Here is a 14,594-nt window from a genome sequence, read left to right on the forward strand (position 1 = left end):
CACTAACCGCTTTATGTCTTGTTTGTAAAATCTTTATTTATAAAGTCAGATAACGGACAAGGAGTGTTCACTCTGACTGGGTGAAGCATATTATGTGACCCTATAATTGATGAGAGGAGGGTAAAACTAACGGCTGAACAAAGCCAGAGTCATTATGTGTGCAGCCAGTCGGACCGGAGGAACCGGTTCCACTAACTGAACTGATCTCTAGATCAAATAACTTTATTGGAGGTAAGCAGGCGCAGACCGGCTGGAAGGATCACACTTCACTGCCTCTTCAATATGTCGTCTCAATTTATTTTGGAACCTGAAAAACCAGTTGGCAGCTGGTGTTTGAACAGTCCGACCCTGGTCTAGTCTGGTCTAATCTGGTCTAGTTTCTCTAATGCAAAACCAACGCAAACTTATTTGGAAGTCAAATCCAGGTCCAGCTGCGAGAGAGAGAGAGAGAGAGAGACAGAGACAGAGAGAGACAGACAGACAGACAGCAACAGTATTGGTAATGGCAATCTAGCAGGACCATGGCAGGAGGCTCCACCAGGATCCATGATAACTTGCGAGACGAGAAAGCACAAGAACTCCGGAGAAGAAGTGAAGTTAGTAACATGCATTAATGGAACATGAATGAGTGCAGAAAGAGAGAGGAAGAGAGGAGCTCAGTGCACCATGGGAAATCCCCCGATAGTCTAGGCCTATAGCAGCATAACTAAGGGATGGTTCAGGACTCACCTGATCCAGCCCTAACTATAAGCTTTATCAAAGAGGAATGTCTTAAGCCTACTCTTGAATGTGGAGAGGGTGTCTGACTCCAGAACCACAACTGGAAGCTGGTTCCACAGGAGAGGAGCTTGGTAACTGAAGGCTCTGGCTCCTGTTCTACTTTTAGAGACTATAGGAACCACAAGTAGCCAAGCATTCAGAGAACGTAGTGTTCTAGAGGGGTAATAGGGTACTATGAGCTCTTTAAGATATGAAGGGGCCTGACCATGAAGAGCTTTATAGGTGAGGAGGAGGATTTTAAATTCTATTCTACATTTTACAGGGAGCCAATGCAGAGAAGCTAGTACAGGAGAGATGTGATCTCTTTTTCTAGTTCCTGTCAGTACTCGTGCTGCAGCGTTCTGAATTAATTGGAGCGTTTTAATGGACTTATTGGGGCAACCTGATAATAAAGAGTTGCAGTAATCCAGCCTAGAAGTAACAAATGCATGGATTAGTTTTTCTGCATCTGTCTGTGATAGGATGTCTCTAATTTTTGTAATATTACGTAAATGAAAGAAGGCAGTCCCAGAGGTCTGCTTCATGTGGGAATTAAATGATAAATCCTGATCAAAGATAACTCCAAGATTCCTGACAGTGGTGCTAGAGGCCAAGGTAATGCCATCTAGAGTAACTATATCTTTAGACAGTGAGTCTCTAAGATTTTTGTGGCCAAGTACAAGAATTTCGTTTTTTTCTGAGTTTAACATCAGAAAATTGCAGCTCATCCAGGATTTTATGTCCTTAAGACATGTTTGTAATTTAGATAATTGATTAATTTCTTTGGGCTTGATTGATAGATATAACTGCGTATCATCTGCATAACAGTGAAAGTTAATGGAATGATTCCTAATAATGTTGGCTAAAGGGAGCATATATAAAGTAAATAGTATTGGTCCAAGTACAGAACCTTGTGGAACTCCATGACTAACTGTAGTATTTATTGAAGATTCATCGTTAACATGTACAAACTGTGAGCGATCTGATAAATATGACTTAAACCAGCTTAGTGCGGTTCCTTTAATGCCAATTTGATGCTCAAGTCTCTGTAAAAGAATATTATGGTCAATGGTGTCAAATGCAGCACTAAGATCTAATAATACAAGTACAGAGACAAGTCCATTGTCAGAAGCAATCAGAAGGTCATTATTAACTTTAACCAGAGCTGTCTCTGTGCTGTGATGAACTCTAAATCCTGACTGAAAATCCTCAAATAAACTATTGTTATGTAGAAAGTCACACAACTCTTTGGCGACTACTTTCTCCAGAATCTTAGAGAGGAAGGGGAGGTTAGAGATTGGTCTATAGTTGGCTAAAACCCCTGGGTCAAGAGTGGACTTTTTAAGAAGGGGTTTAATTACAGCTACTTTAAAGGACTGTGGTACATATCCTGATAATAAAGAAAGATTAATCATATCCAGTAAAGAAGTGCCAATTAAGGGAACAACTTCTTTAAGCAGCCTAGTTGGGATCGGGTCTAATAGACAGGTTGATGGCTTCGATGAAGAAATGATTGAAGTTAACTGATGAAGATCGATAGCAGAAAAACAGCCTAAATATATATCTAAGTTTACATTAGTAAAAGTCCCTGAACTTGGAGAGCCACTGATAACTGTTGATGGCAGTTGGTGATTAATTTTCTCTCTAATAGTAATAATTTTATTATAGAAGAAGCTCATGAAGTCATTGCTACTTAAGTTTATGGGGATATGTGGCTCAATAGAGCTGTGACTCTCTGTCAGCCTGGCTACAGTGCTGAAGAGGAACCTAGGGTTATTCTTATTTTCTTCTATTAGTGCTGAGTAATAGGCTCCTCTGGCATTACGGAGGGCCTTTCTATAAGTTTTAAGATTATCTTGCCAAATTGAGTGATATTCTGATAATTTGGAAGAGTGCCATTTCCTTTCAGATTTCCTAGCTATTTGTTTTAACTGGCGGGTTTGGTGGTTATACCAAGGTGCTAGTCTCCTATGTTTTAATAATTTCCTTTTTATAGGAGCGATAGAGTCTAATGTTGATCGTAGTGAGCCTGCAGCAGTGAGCCTGATGAAGCCCTGTCACTGAGTTGATGACGAGTGATGATGTCCCGTGTCCAGCCCTCTTAAAGATCTCATTTCCAATCTTTATGCTAAGCTAAGCTAGCAGTTTCCCTCTGTTTTCACTCCTTATGCTAAGCAAATTTAGCCGTTTCCTGTCTTTATGCTAAGGTAAGCTAGCTGTTTCCCCCTGTTTCCAGTCATTATGCCTTGTAAAGCTAGCAGCTGACCGGAATTTCCCTCGGGATAAATAAAGTATCTATCTATCAGTTTGCTCCTTTTCCCAGTCGTTATGCTAAGCTACACTAGTTTTTCCTCCTGTTTCCAGATATAATGCTAAGCTAAGCTAGCAGTTCCTTGTGATTGCAGTCATTATGCTAAGCTAAGCTTGCAGTTTCTCCTGCTTAGTCATTATGCTAAGCTAAGCTACCAGTTTCTTTTTCTTAGTCGTTATGCTAAGCTAAGCTAGCAGTTTCTCCTGCTTACAGTCGTTATGCTAAGCTAAGCTAGCAGTTTCTCCTGCTTACAGTCGTTATGCTAAGCTAAGCTAGCAGTTTCTCCTGCTTACAGTCGTTATGCTAAGCTAGCAGTTTCTCCTGCTTGCAGTCGTTATGCTAAGCTAGCAGTTTCTCCTGCTTACAGTCGTTATGCTAAGCTAAGCTAGCAGTTTCTCCTGCTTACAGTTGTTATGCTAAGCTAAGCTAGCAGTTTCTCCTGCTTACAGTTGTTATGCTAAGCTAAGCTAGCAGTTTCTCCTGCTTACAGTCGTTATGCTAAGCTAGCAGTTTCTCCTGCTTACAGTCGTTATGCTAAGCTAAGCTAGCAGTTTCTCCTGCTTACAGTCGTTATGCTAAGCTAGCAGTTTCTCCTGCTTGCAGTCGTTATGCTAAGCTAGCAGTTTCTCCTGCTTACAGTCGTTATGCTAAGCTAGCAGTTTCTCCTGCTTACAGTCGTTATGCTAAGCTAGCAGTTTCTCCTGCTTACAGTCGTTATGCTAAGTAGGTTTCTCCTGCTTACAGTCGTTATGCTAAGCTAGCAGTTTCTCCTGCTTACAGTCGTTAGTCGCTAAGCTAAGCTAGCAGTTTCTCCTGCTTACAGTCGTTATGCTAAGCTAGCAGTTTCTCCTGCTTACAGTCGTTATGCTAAGCTAGCAGTTTCTCCTGCTTACAGTTGTTATGCTAAGCGTGATCACTCGATGAGTCAGTTATTGTCTCATGCAGTTAAAGTGTGGCTCAGTGTCGTGTGTTGCCTTGGCAACAGAAACAATAAACATTGACAGGAAGGTGGGCGGCGGCTGACTCACTGTGATGTCATCGCCCTCAAGAGGGAACCACAGGACGTTAGTGGTTCAGCTGGAAATAGTTTCTATAGTAACTAAAGGAAACAGCCAGCCAATCAGAGCGCAGGCAGTGACTGATGAGCTCATTATTAATCGTCCACTCTCAGGTAGATTTCTTCCTGTCAGGTGGTCCAGGAGCAGAAACTGATGGCAGAGCCCGTGTACCGAGAGCCTGGCCTCTCCCCCTAAGGTCCCATTGTACCGAATACTGGTTGCAGTTCCAGCAGAGGTCCACTGGGGGCGCTCTCCCATCAGTGCAGAATGAATGGGAGCAGATGGAGCTGATTGTGGTTGAGAGATCTCAGATGTGATTGTAGTTTTTAAAGTTCAACATGGGTTATAGGTCGAAAGCTGAATGAACGAGTTCTGATGTCCTTTAGATTTCTTACAGGACGAGTTGTTGTTGCCCATAACGCGCTAGCATTCTGCTAATGAACGCTGATTGGTCAGTGAAGGACTGATTACGACCAGAGATCCCGCTCGAGTACACCCAGCAATGTGTCATTTCTTTGCATCCCCTTTCGAATGCAACATTCAAATTACTAGACAAACACTGATATCCTGAGAGAAGAGGATTGTGAGGGTATAGCTCCATAGAGCTCCATTCATTCTGCACTCATCCTGTGAGCGCCCTCACATGGAGCCAGAGGGGAACTGCAACAGTTCAGAACCCGGAAATTTACAGAGAGTGGAAGTTCTCCCCTTATTAGACGTTCTCTGGTGATGGTGTGTTTAAGGACACTCTGAAAACTAAGCCCCGCCCTCTTCCTGTCTGTCATCCAGGTGACTGCTGGCTGCTCGCCGCCATCGCCTCTCTGACGCTGAACGAGGAAGTTCTGGCTCGAGTCGTCCCCCACGGACAAAGCTTCAGGGAGGGAGAGTACGCGGGCATCTTCCACTTCCAGGTACAAATACACAGTACGAGTACAAATACACAGTACAAATACACAGTACGAGTACAAATACACAGCACGAGTACAAATATACAGTACAAATACACAGTACAAATACACAGCACGAGTACAAATACTCAGTACAAATACACAGTACGAGTACAAATACACAGCACGAGTACAAATATACAGTACAAATACACAGTACGAGTACAAATACACAGCACGAGTACAAATACTCAGTACAAATACACAGTACGAGTACAAATACACAGCACGAGTACAAATATACAGTACAAATACACAGTACGAGTACAAATACACAGTACGAGTACAAATACACAGCACGAGTACAAATACACAGTACGAGTACAAATACACAGCACGAGTACAAATACACAGTACAAATACACAGCACGAGTACAAATACACAGTACAAATACACAGCACGAGTACAAATACACAGTACAAATACACAGTACGAGTACAAATACACAGTACAAATACACAGTACAAATACACAGCACGAGTACAAATACACAGTACAAATACACAGCACGAGTACAAATACACAGTACAAATACACAGTACGAGTACAAATACACAGTACAAATACACAGTACAAATACACAGCACGAGTACAAATACACAGTACAAATACACGAGTACAAATACACAGTACAAATACACAGTACAAATACACAGCACAAGTACAAATATACAGTACAAATACACAGTACAAATACACAGTACGAGTACAAATACACAGTACAAATATACAGTACGAGTACAAATACACAGTACAAATACACAGTACAAATACACAGCACGAGTACAAATATACAGTACAAATGTACAGTACAAATACACAGTACAAATGTACAGTACGAGTACAAATATACAGTACAATATACAGTACAAATACACAGTACAAATACACAGTACGAGTACAAATATACAGTACAAATACACAGTACAAATACACAGTACGAGTACAAATACACAGTACAAATATACAGTACAAATACACAGCACGAGTACAAATACACAGCACGAGTACAAATACACAGCACGAGTACAAATACACAGTACAAATACACAGTACAAATACACAGCACGAGTACAAATACACAGTACAAATACACAGTACGAGTACAAATACACAGTACAAATACACAGTACAAATACACAGCACGAGTACAAATATACAGTACAAATACACAGTACAAATACACAGTACGAGTACAAATACACAGTACAAATACACAGTACAAATACACAGTACGTTCCCTCTGCTTCCAATCTTGATGCTAAGCTAGCAGTTTCCAGTCTTGATGCTAAGCTAGCAGTGTGTGTGTGTAGTTCTGGCAGTTCGGGGAGTGGGTGGACGTGGTGATTGACGACCGTCTGCCTGTCAAAGACGATGAGCTGCTGTTCGTCCACTCGGCGGAGGGGAAGGAGTTCTGGAGCGCCCTGCTGGAGAAAGCCTACGCAAAGTAAGAACCAATAACCGGAAAAAACACATCGGAAAACACATTGGAAAACAGGCTTGTGAGTTGTTGGGTGGACAGAGCAGCAGAGACTGTATTTATATATTGTCTGACTGACACAGCCACCAGACTCCATTGACAAAAGCAGTGATTTCAGTTTCTGTCTGTGTCATTGTGTGAATCGAGGCAGTGGTAGAACCAGTAACAGTTCTGAGAGCTTAAATCACTGCTTTTGTCAATGGAGTCTGGTGGCTTTGAACAGAGACATATAATGACTGCAGTTCACCTGTGCACACCTGTCCACACCTGTCCACATAGTTCACTCCTCTCCACACCTGTCCACACCTGTCCACATAGTCCACTCCTCTCCACACCTATCCACACCTGTCCACTCCTGTCCACATAGTCCACACCTGTCAATGTAGTGAATTAGTGTTTTCATTGTGACGTCCTCCCAGTGTGACCAGTAACACAGATCAGCTGTAACATGGTGATAATAAACGGTGTGTTCAGGTTCCTACACGTCCTCCGCCTCTCACGCATTCCTAACGTTTATTTAACCAGCAGGCACACACGGCCCCACCCTCACACGCACACACTGTACACACACTGGACTACACACTGTACACAATACACACTGTAGACAATAATTCAATTCAATTCAGTTTTATTTGTATAGCACCAATTCATAACAGAAGTTATCTCAGGACACTTTTCAAATGGAGCAGAACTCTTTATAACATTATTTACAGAGACCCAACAGTACCACCATGAGCAAGACCTTGGAGACAAGGGCAAGGAAGAACTGCTTGTTAAAAGGCAGAAACCTTGGACAGATCCTTCTGCTCTAGGTGGGTGAGAGAGAGAGAGAGATGCACAGCAACAACTACACTAATAGTAGTTACCGATGATGATGAACATGTAACTGTAGTAATAATAATATTAATTAAAGCTGCAAGCTGCGTTGGGTGGGACCTCGCACTCCACGCAACTCGGGGCGTGCTGTGGCCGCGCCACGTGCCGTCTTAACACGGACCCTGACATGAAAATCTTACGTAAATCAGCTCAAAATCACCACGCAGCGGTTGCTTCCTGTTGCCAGTAGGTGGGGCTATCACTATGTCTGAATATTGTCATGTATACGTATTCAGGGCGGGACTCTTATCAAACGTGAAGTTTCGTTGAGATCAGATAATGTACACTGATGTTGTGAGGATGTGTTCAGGCTAGGACTGTTACAGAATATGTGAAGTTGAGTGGAGATGGGACATTGTACACTTAAGTTGAGTAGTATCTGTTTATGGTGAATGATAGAAATTCAACACCACGGGCACGCCGTTTGACGGAATGTCGTAAATAGCACAACCTTTAATCAGCAACATTTTTTGACTGTACTGACAAATTTTGAAGTAGATCCGATAAATTCCCTAGGAGGAGGAGTTCAAATACAACGCGGAAAGTTTGCCAAAGGGGAAAATCAAGATCAAAATGGCCGACTTCCTGTGGGGTTTGGGGTATGGGTCCTGGAGGCTTTTTTGTACGTCTAGGCACGTTACACGTGCCTACCAAGATTCATACATATCGGTGAAACGTGGCACCGGGACTGCTTTTTTCTTATCCTGTAGGGGGCGCTACAAACACGATTTTTGGTATGTGAGCTTCAGGCACCAGTCTACATGTGCCCTGTGAATGTCATACTCGTAACTATTACGGTCTCTGCACAGTGATTTACCATGCCACCAGAGTGCCACCTAGTGGCGGATTGTTGACACATTTTTTAGCGAGCCTCAGGGAGCCATGGGGAAGCATCGTACCAAGTTTCATTTTAATCACACATGCTGTTGCAGAGATATAAACTTCTTCATTTTAAAGAGCGCCACCTAGTGGTGATGGCCAGAAACTGTGCAAGATGCCTAAGGAAGACATGAGTAACTATGGACCCAAGCTTGATGTCAATCGGACATACCAATGTGGACCAATGTGGACACAGGAAACGTGTGTAAGACAGCAGCTCTGCTTCCTGGTCCCCACTATGGGTTGTCAGGTTTTAGAAATAAACTTTGCCATATTTTTAGATAAGAGATCCGCTCCATCCAAACTGGGATGGATGCCGTCTCTCCTAATCAGACCAGGTTTTTCCCAAAAAGGCTGCCAGTTATCAATGAAGCCCACATCGTTTGCTGGACACCACCTCGACAGCCAGCGGTGGAATGACGACATGCGGCTATACATGTCATCACTGGTCACATTGGGCAGGGGTCCAACATTGTATTTGCATATCTACACACCAACTCCACATTTATTTTAGTGACCTCTGGCGTAATCGGGTGTCATTACCGCCAAAGTGAATAACTAATACACACTGTATACACACTGTACACACACTATACACACACTGAGTCCTCAGGTGTGACTGACGTGTGTCACTGTGATGTCACTGTGATGTCGTCGTTGTGATGCAGGATGAACGGCTGTTACGAGGCTTTGTCTGGAGGATCGACCACCGAGGGTTTTGAGGATTTTACCGGAGGGATCGCTGAGGTCCACGAGCTGAGTCGACCCAGTCCTCATCTGTTCCACATCATCCAGAAGGCTCAGAGCCGTGGGTCTCTGATGGGCTGCTCCATAGACGTAAGCTCACCACATGGTTCTAACCGTACTGGACGGGTACATTAACAGATTATACCGACGCTGTTTATCTGGAATTATTTGTTTAACTTCTGATTTTGTTTCAGATCACAAGCTCAGCTGACTCGGAGGCGATCACTTCCCAGAAGCTGGTGAAAGGCCATGCCTACTCTGTGACAGGTGCTGCTGAGGTGAGGACCCCCCCCCGTGGAGCCACGCCCCCTGCTTTAGCCAGCTGTTAGCCTGTCTGAAACATGGTTTCACCTTCCCGCAGCTTTAAACTACATGTCCCATGAATCTTAGCAGCAGGAGTTACCAACTGGAGCTTTTGAATCCTAACAGATTTTTTTATTGCATAGAAAGAAGGTAACCACCCCTAACTGTTGTGCTCTGTGATTGGCTGCAGGTGGAGTACCGTGGAGAAATGGTGAAGCTGATCCGGATCAGGAACCCCTGGGGTCAGGTGGAGTGGACCGGAGCATGGAGTGATGAGTAGGTAACCCCGACAGGTCGTAGATGTACACTAACCTCCGGAACAAACACACCACAGTGTACCCGAGATTGTTATTAGGGACCGAGCCAGCGACCGCTGGAGGTCCCTATTGTTTTTGCTCGATTTCTTACCTATTCTTCTTCTTCTTATTTTTATTTTTAGCCCCCTTCGACTGCATTTTTGCCCCCCTGAACATATACGAAAAGTCAGTTTTATTTAAGTTTGTCAGGCCTGGTGAAAATGGGGATATTCTATGCGTCGCTTTTGGGTTGGCCACTAGGTGGCTCTACTATCATAAAAAGTGTGTGTCTTCCTTAGGCATCTTGCACAATTTCAGACCATTGCCTCTAGGTGGCGCTCTTTAAAATGAAGAAGTTTATATCTCCATAACGGCAAGTGTGATTGAAATGAGACTTGGTACGATGCTTCCCCATGGCTCCGAGGCTCGCTAAAAAATGTGTCAACAATCCGCCACTAGGTGGCACTCTTTTGGCATGATAAATCACTGTGCGGAGACCGTAATAGTTATGAATATAAAATTCACAGGACACGTTTAGAGTGGTGCCTGAAGCTCACATACCAAAAATCGTGTTTGTCGTGTTTGTAGCGCCCCCTACAGGATAAAAAAAACAGCAGCCCCGGCGCCACGTTTCACCGGTATGTATGAATCTTGGTAGGCACGTGTAACATGCCGGGACGTACAAAACAGCCTCTTGGACCCATACCCGAAACCCCACAGGAAGTCGGCCATTTTGACTTTCATTTTCACTTTCGGTACTTTTCGCGTTGTATTTGAACAAACTCCTCTTAGGGAATTTATCGGATCTGCTTCAAAATTTGTGAGTACAGTCAAAAAATGGTTCTGATTAAAAGTTGTGCTATTTGTGCATGTACATTAAAGGGCGTGTCCGTGGCGTGCCCTCAAAGTTGGCCAGGTTGAATCAAATGTCAAACTGTGATGCCATTTCCGGCATTTTGCAGATTTTCAGTATTTTTTTGCGTTGTATTTGAACGAACTCTTCCTAGAGAATGTATCAGAATTGCTTCAAAATTGGTCTGTACAGTCAAAAAATGGTGCTGATTAAAAGTTGTGCTATTTGTGACTGTACGTTAAAGGGCATGTCCGTGGCTTTCCCTGAAAGTTGGCCAGGTTGAATCGAATGTCAAACTGTGATGCTATTTCCGGCATTTAAGGGCTTCTGTTTTAACTAACTCCTCCTACAGATTTTATCAGATTGACTTCAAATTCGATCACTTCAATCTACACACATTGGTTATCAAAAGTTGTGCTATTTGTGACTGTATGTTTAACCGTGTGCCCGTGACGACGTGTCGAATTCCACCGATTGGCCATCCAACAGATAGTACTCATGTCTTCAGTGTACAGTCCCACCCTGAACACGTCCTCATAACTTCAGCGTACATGATCCAATCTCAATGAAACTTCATGTGTTTGATAACAGTCCCACCCTGAACACGTCTACATGACAATATTCAGACATAGTGATAGCGCCACATACTGGCAACAGGAAGTATCACGTTTTATACTTTCATGTTCTACTCCTCGCAGGATGATCAGATCCAGCTGAAATTGACTTATAAAATGCAAAACACATTGTTGATAATATGTGTTGACTGTGGTGAGGGGGCGTGTCTGTGGGGTGGCGGGAAATTTTGATGGACCGCCACAAAACAATTCGAGTGTACATTGTCCAATCGGCTCTACACTTCAAATGCTTGATAACAGTCCCACCCTGAACACGTGTACATGACAATATTCAGACATAGTGATAGCGCCACCTACTGGCAACAGGAAGTAAGCGCTGCGTGGCGATTTTGAGCTGAGTTACGTGAAATGAGCGTGCCAGTGACGACTTGTCGAATTCAGCGGATTCGCCATAAAACAGCACTCATAACTTCAGTGTGCAATGTCCAATCTCCAGTAAACTTCTTATATTCTGAAACAGTCTCGCCCTGAACACGTCCTCATAACTTCAGCGTACGTGGTCCAATCTCAATGAAACTTCACGTGTGTTACAACAGTCCCGCCCTGAACTTGTCTACATGACAATATTAAGACATAGTGATAGCGCCACCTACTGGCAACAGGAAGTAAGCGCTGCGTGGCAATTTTGAGCTGATTTACGCGAAATTTCATGTTTTGGTCTGCATGTGTAACGATGGCACGCGACGGGCTGCAGCACGCCCCAATTTTATTATTATTATTATTATTGTTATTGTTATTATTAGTACTTTATTGGAACTGAGGAAGAACTCATGGAAGGACTACATGAGAGCTTCCTGCTGCTGCCGCTGATGTTGTAACTCCCTGACCGACAGACTGAGTTAACTGAACAGGTATCACTACCTGCCGCTCACTACTGTCACCGCCTGCGGGGTGGAGTCTGTGAGCACGATGATCCTCCAGAGCTCTGACTGACAGACTCTGTACACACTGTGTCACAGCATTGTTAACTTTAATTGATCATAGCTCATCATTGATTGATTGATCGCTCATTGATAAATCACACTTCATTAAAGATCCATCGGGATTTTAAAAGGTGTTTTCTGCTCCAACAGTTCCACACAATGGCGTTACATCAGCGACGAGGACCGTGAGCGTCTGAGTCACCGCTCAGAGGACGGAGAGTTCTGGTAAGACCTCCTTTTTATCCCCAAACCCCCCTGTCCTCTGTGGGCACTGACACCCTCCGCTCTGTCTCCTAGGATGTCTTTCTCTGACTTCCTGCAACATTACTCCCGGCTAGAGATCTGTAACCTGACACCCGACGCCCTGAGTGATGACTCTGTCTCTAAGTGGGCTCTGTCCAAGTTCGATGGCAGCTGGCGGAGAGGGTCCACCGCCGGAGGCTGCAGGAACTTCCCCAGTGAGTGATCCTGTCAGACGAAGAGCAGGTCCGACTGCCTGCGACTCTTCCTCGACTCTGATCTTCTGCTTTTAATCCACAGACTCGTTCTGGACCAACCCTCAGTTTGTTATCAAGCTGGAGGAGGAGGACGACGACCCAGAGGATGGAGAGGCCAGCTGCAGCCTCGTGGTTGGTCTGATCCAGAAGAACCGCAGACGCATGAGGAAGATCGGCGAGGACATGCACACGGTGGGATTCGCCATCTACGAGGTGAGAATGATTCTCTCTGGATGTTTGTTATGTAACGCAGATCTCTCTCCCGGTCCTACTGTCTGGATGTAGCGTAGCTGCTTGAACACTTTCCATGCAATGCATTCTGGTATCGCTGCGGCTTGTTCAGGCTACTTCATGAAAATCAGGGGCGAGCACAAGCAGATCTCAGGCTCCCTTTCCACCAAATTAGTTCTGGTTCTTGAACTGGTTCTGTTCAGGATTCTTGGAACCATGATGCTATCTACAGAACCAGCCCAAGTTTCCTCCAGTTTAGAGCAGAACCATTCAACCCATCAAGGATGCGTCATCAAAAGAGGAAAACAGATTTTTTTTGCTCCAGCTGGGAACCAACTGGTTCCAAACCAATTTGTTTTTGGTTGAAATGCTCTAGAACAGTAGGTGTTAGAACCGTGGTGCCAAGCGGCGCCATAAAGCCGTGCTGGTTGAATTTCAGTGTTACTCTGCTGTGGACGGAAGCAGAAAAGTTCATTTAAGCGGTCATTGTTCGTACCCCTCAGGACGGTCCGACCAGTTCTGAGTCTTCAGTCCGGAGTCGGGACAAACGCGTCTCACAGCACGATGTGTTCTTTTGCTGTAAGTACTGAAGTGCACTTGAACGGCAACTGTTTAGGAAGTAAGTAAAAGAAGTTCAGTGATTTACAGAGTTTCCTGTTGGAAATATAGCCATAGCTTCTTGTTGTTAGCTACTTTAGCCACTATCTAGCGGCTGCTGTTAGCTGGTTAGCAGTGCAGCTAACTCAGCCTTCCTGTCAGGTGACTCTGGTGGGCACTCAGAGCAGCGGGGCAGTATCAGTCTTTATTCAGGAAGTTTGAACCACCGTAAGCGGTGCTGCCTTTAGCTCCCAGTTCATTAGCAGCAGTTAGCGGTTAGCTGATAGACATCAGAGGAGAAAACAAAGTGTGGAACTTCCAGCAGAAACTTTGTGCAGATGCATAGCCCCGATCAACCAAACTCCATTCAGAAAACAAACATTTTAATTCAATTCAATTTTTTTCTTTTATTTGTATAGCGCCAATTCATAACAGAAGTTATCTCAGGACACTTTTCAAATAGAGCAGGTCTAGACCGAACTCCTTCTAACATTAGAACAGTTGGGGTGAGAGAGAGAGAGAGAGAGAGAGACAGAGAAAGAGAGAGCGAGAGACAGACAGACAGACAGGTGCACAGCAACAACAGTATTGGCAATGGCAATCTAGCAGGACCATGGCAGGAGGCTCCACCAGGATCGATAAGAACCTGCGAGACGAGAAAGCACAAGAACTCCGGGGAACTTTTCCGAGTTTCTGTCAGTACTCGTGCTGCAGCGTTCTGAATTAATTGGAGCGTTTTAATGGACTTATTGGGGCAACCTGATAATAAAGAGTTGCAGTAATCCAGCCTTGAAGTAACAAATGCATGGATTAGTTTTTCTGCATCTGTCTGTGATAGTATGTGTCTAATTTTTGTAATATTACATAAATGAAAGAAGGCAGTCCTAGAGGTCTGCTTCATGTGGGAATTAAATGACAAATCCTGATCAAAGATAACTCCAAGATTCCTGACAGTGGTGCTAGAGGCCAAGGTAATGCCATCTAGAGTAACTATATCTTTAGACAGTGAATTTTAACAGTTGTTTGCTCATTGTCTCGCAGATGGAAGTCTGAATTCAGACTTTTTACAAATCTCCATTATGAGAGATTTTATAGAGTTTATTGACATTATTAAAGACAGAAACGTCTCATTGTTATAGACAGACAGAGGACTTGGTGAGCGTGCTCAGTCGCTCTCTGTCTGCAGCAGATAACCAGATAA

General features: G+C 43.9%; 2 protein-coding genes and 1 long non-coding RNA gene across 6 annotated transcripts in view; 2 read left to right on the top strand and 1 right to left on the bottom strand.

Annotated features, from left to right (window-relative positions):
- LOC127353500 (uncharacterized) overlaps positions 1 to 14,594 on the bottom strand; it is a 78,493-nt gene that overhangs the window by 20,786 nt on the left and 43,113 nt on the right. The window contains exon 1 of one of the 2 annotated variants that reach the window (XR_007881310.1): positions 14,153 to 14,188. The exons of the other annotated variant lie outside the window; for it this stretch is intronic. This is a non-coding gene — a long non-coding RNA (uncharacterized LOC127353500). Of the gene's footprint in view, positions 1 to 14,152; positions 14,189 to 14,594 lie in introns of those variants that run through there. 2 annotated transcript variants of the gene reach the window in all.
- alg13 (ALG13 UDP-N-acetylglucosaminyltransferase subunit) overlaps positions 1 to 14,594 on the top strand; it is a 75,453-nt gene that overhangs the window by 19,790 nt on the left and 41,069 nt on the right. The window contains exon 2 of one of the 2 annotated variants that reach the window (XM_051382671.1): positions 1,483 to 1,641. The gene's annotated coding sequence lies outside the window, so the exon portion shown is untranslated. Of the gene's footprint in view, positions 1 to 1,482; positions 1,642 to 13,385; positions 13,963 to 14,594 lie in introns of those variants that run through there. The other variant, XM_051382669.1, reaches the window with a different exon arrangement.
- LOC127353434 (calpain-2 catalytic subunit) overlaps positions 1 to 14,594 on the top strand; it is a 29,460-nt gene that overhangs the window by 4,092 nt on the left and 10,774 nt on the right. For both annotated transcript variants that reach the window (XM_051382678.1, XM_051382679.1), the window contains exons 3-10: positions 4,918 to 5,039; positions 6,390 to 6,523; positions 8,980 to 9,148; positions 9,253 to 9,336; positions 9,552 to 9,637; positions 12,219 to 12,293; positions 12,366 to 12,526; positions 12,609 to 12,778. In XM_051382678.1, the coding sequence (XP_051238638.1) occupies positions 4,918 to 5,039; positions 6,390 to 6,523; positions 8,980 to 9,148; positions 9,253 to 9,336; positions 9,552 to 9,637; positions 12,219 to 12,293; positions 12,366 to 12,526; positions 12,609 to 12,778 (1,001 nt within the window). The remainder of the gene's footprint in view (positions 1 to 4,917; positions 5,040 to 6,389; positions 6,524 to 8,979; positions 9,149 to 9,252; positions 9,337 to 9,551; positions 9,638 to 12,218; positions 12,294 to 12,365; positions 12,527 to 12,608; positions 12,779 to 14,594) is intronic.

This window comes from Dicentrarchus labrax, unplaced genomic scaffold (assembly GCF_905237075.1).
Source record: "Dicentrarchus labrax unplaced genomic scaffold, dlabrax2021, whole genome shotgun sequence".
NCBI lineage: Eukaryota > Metazoa > Chordata > Actinopteri > Moronidae > Dicentrarchus > Dicentrarchus labrax.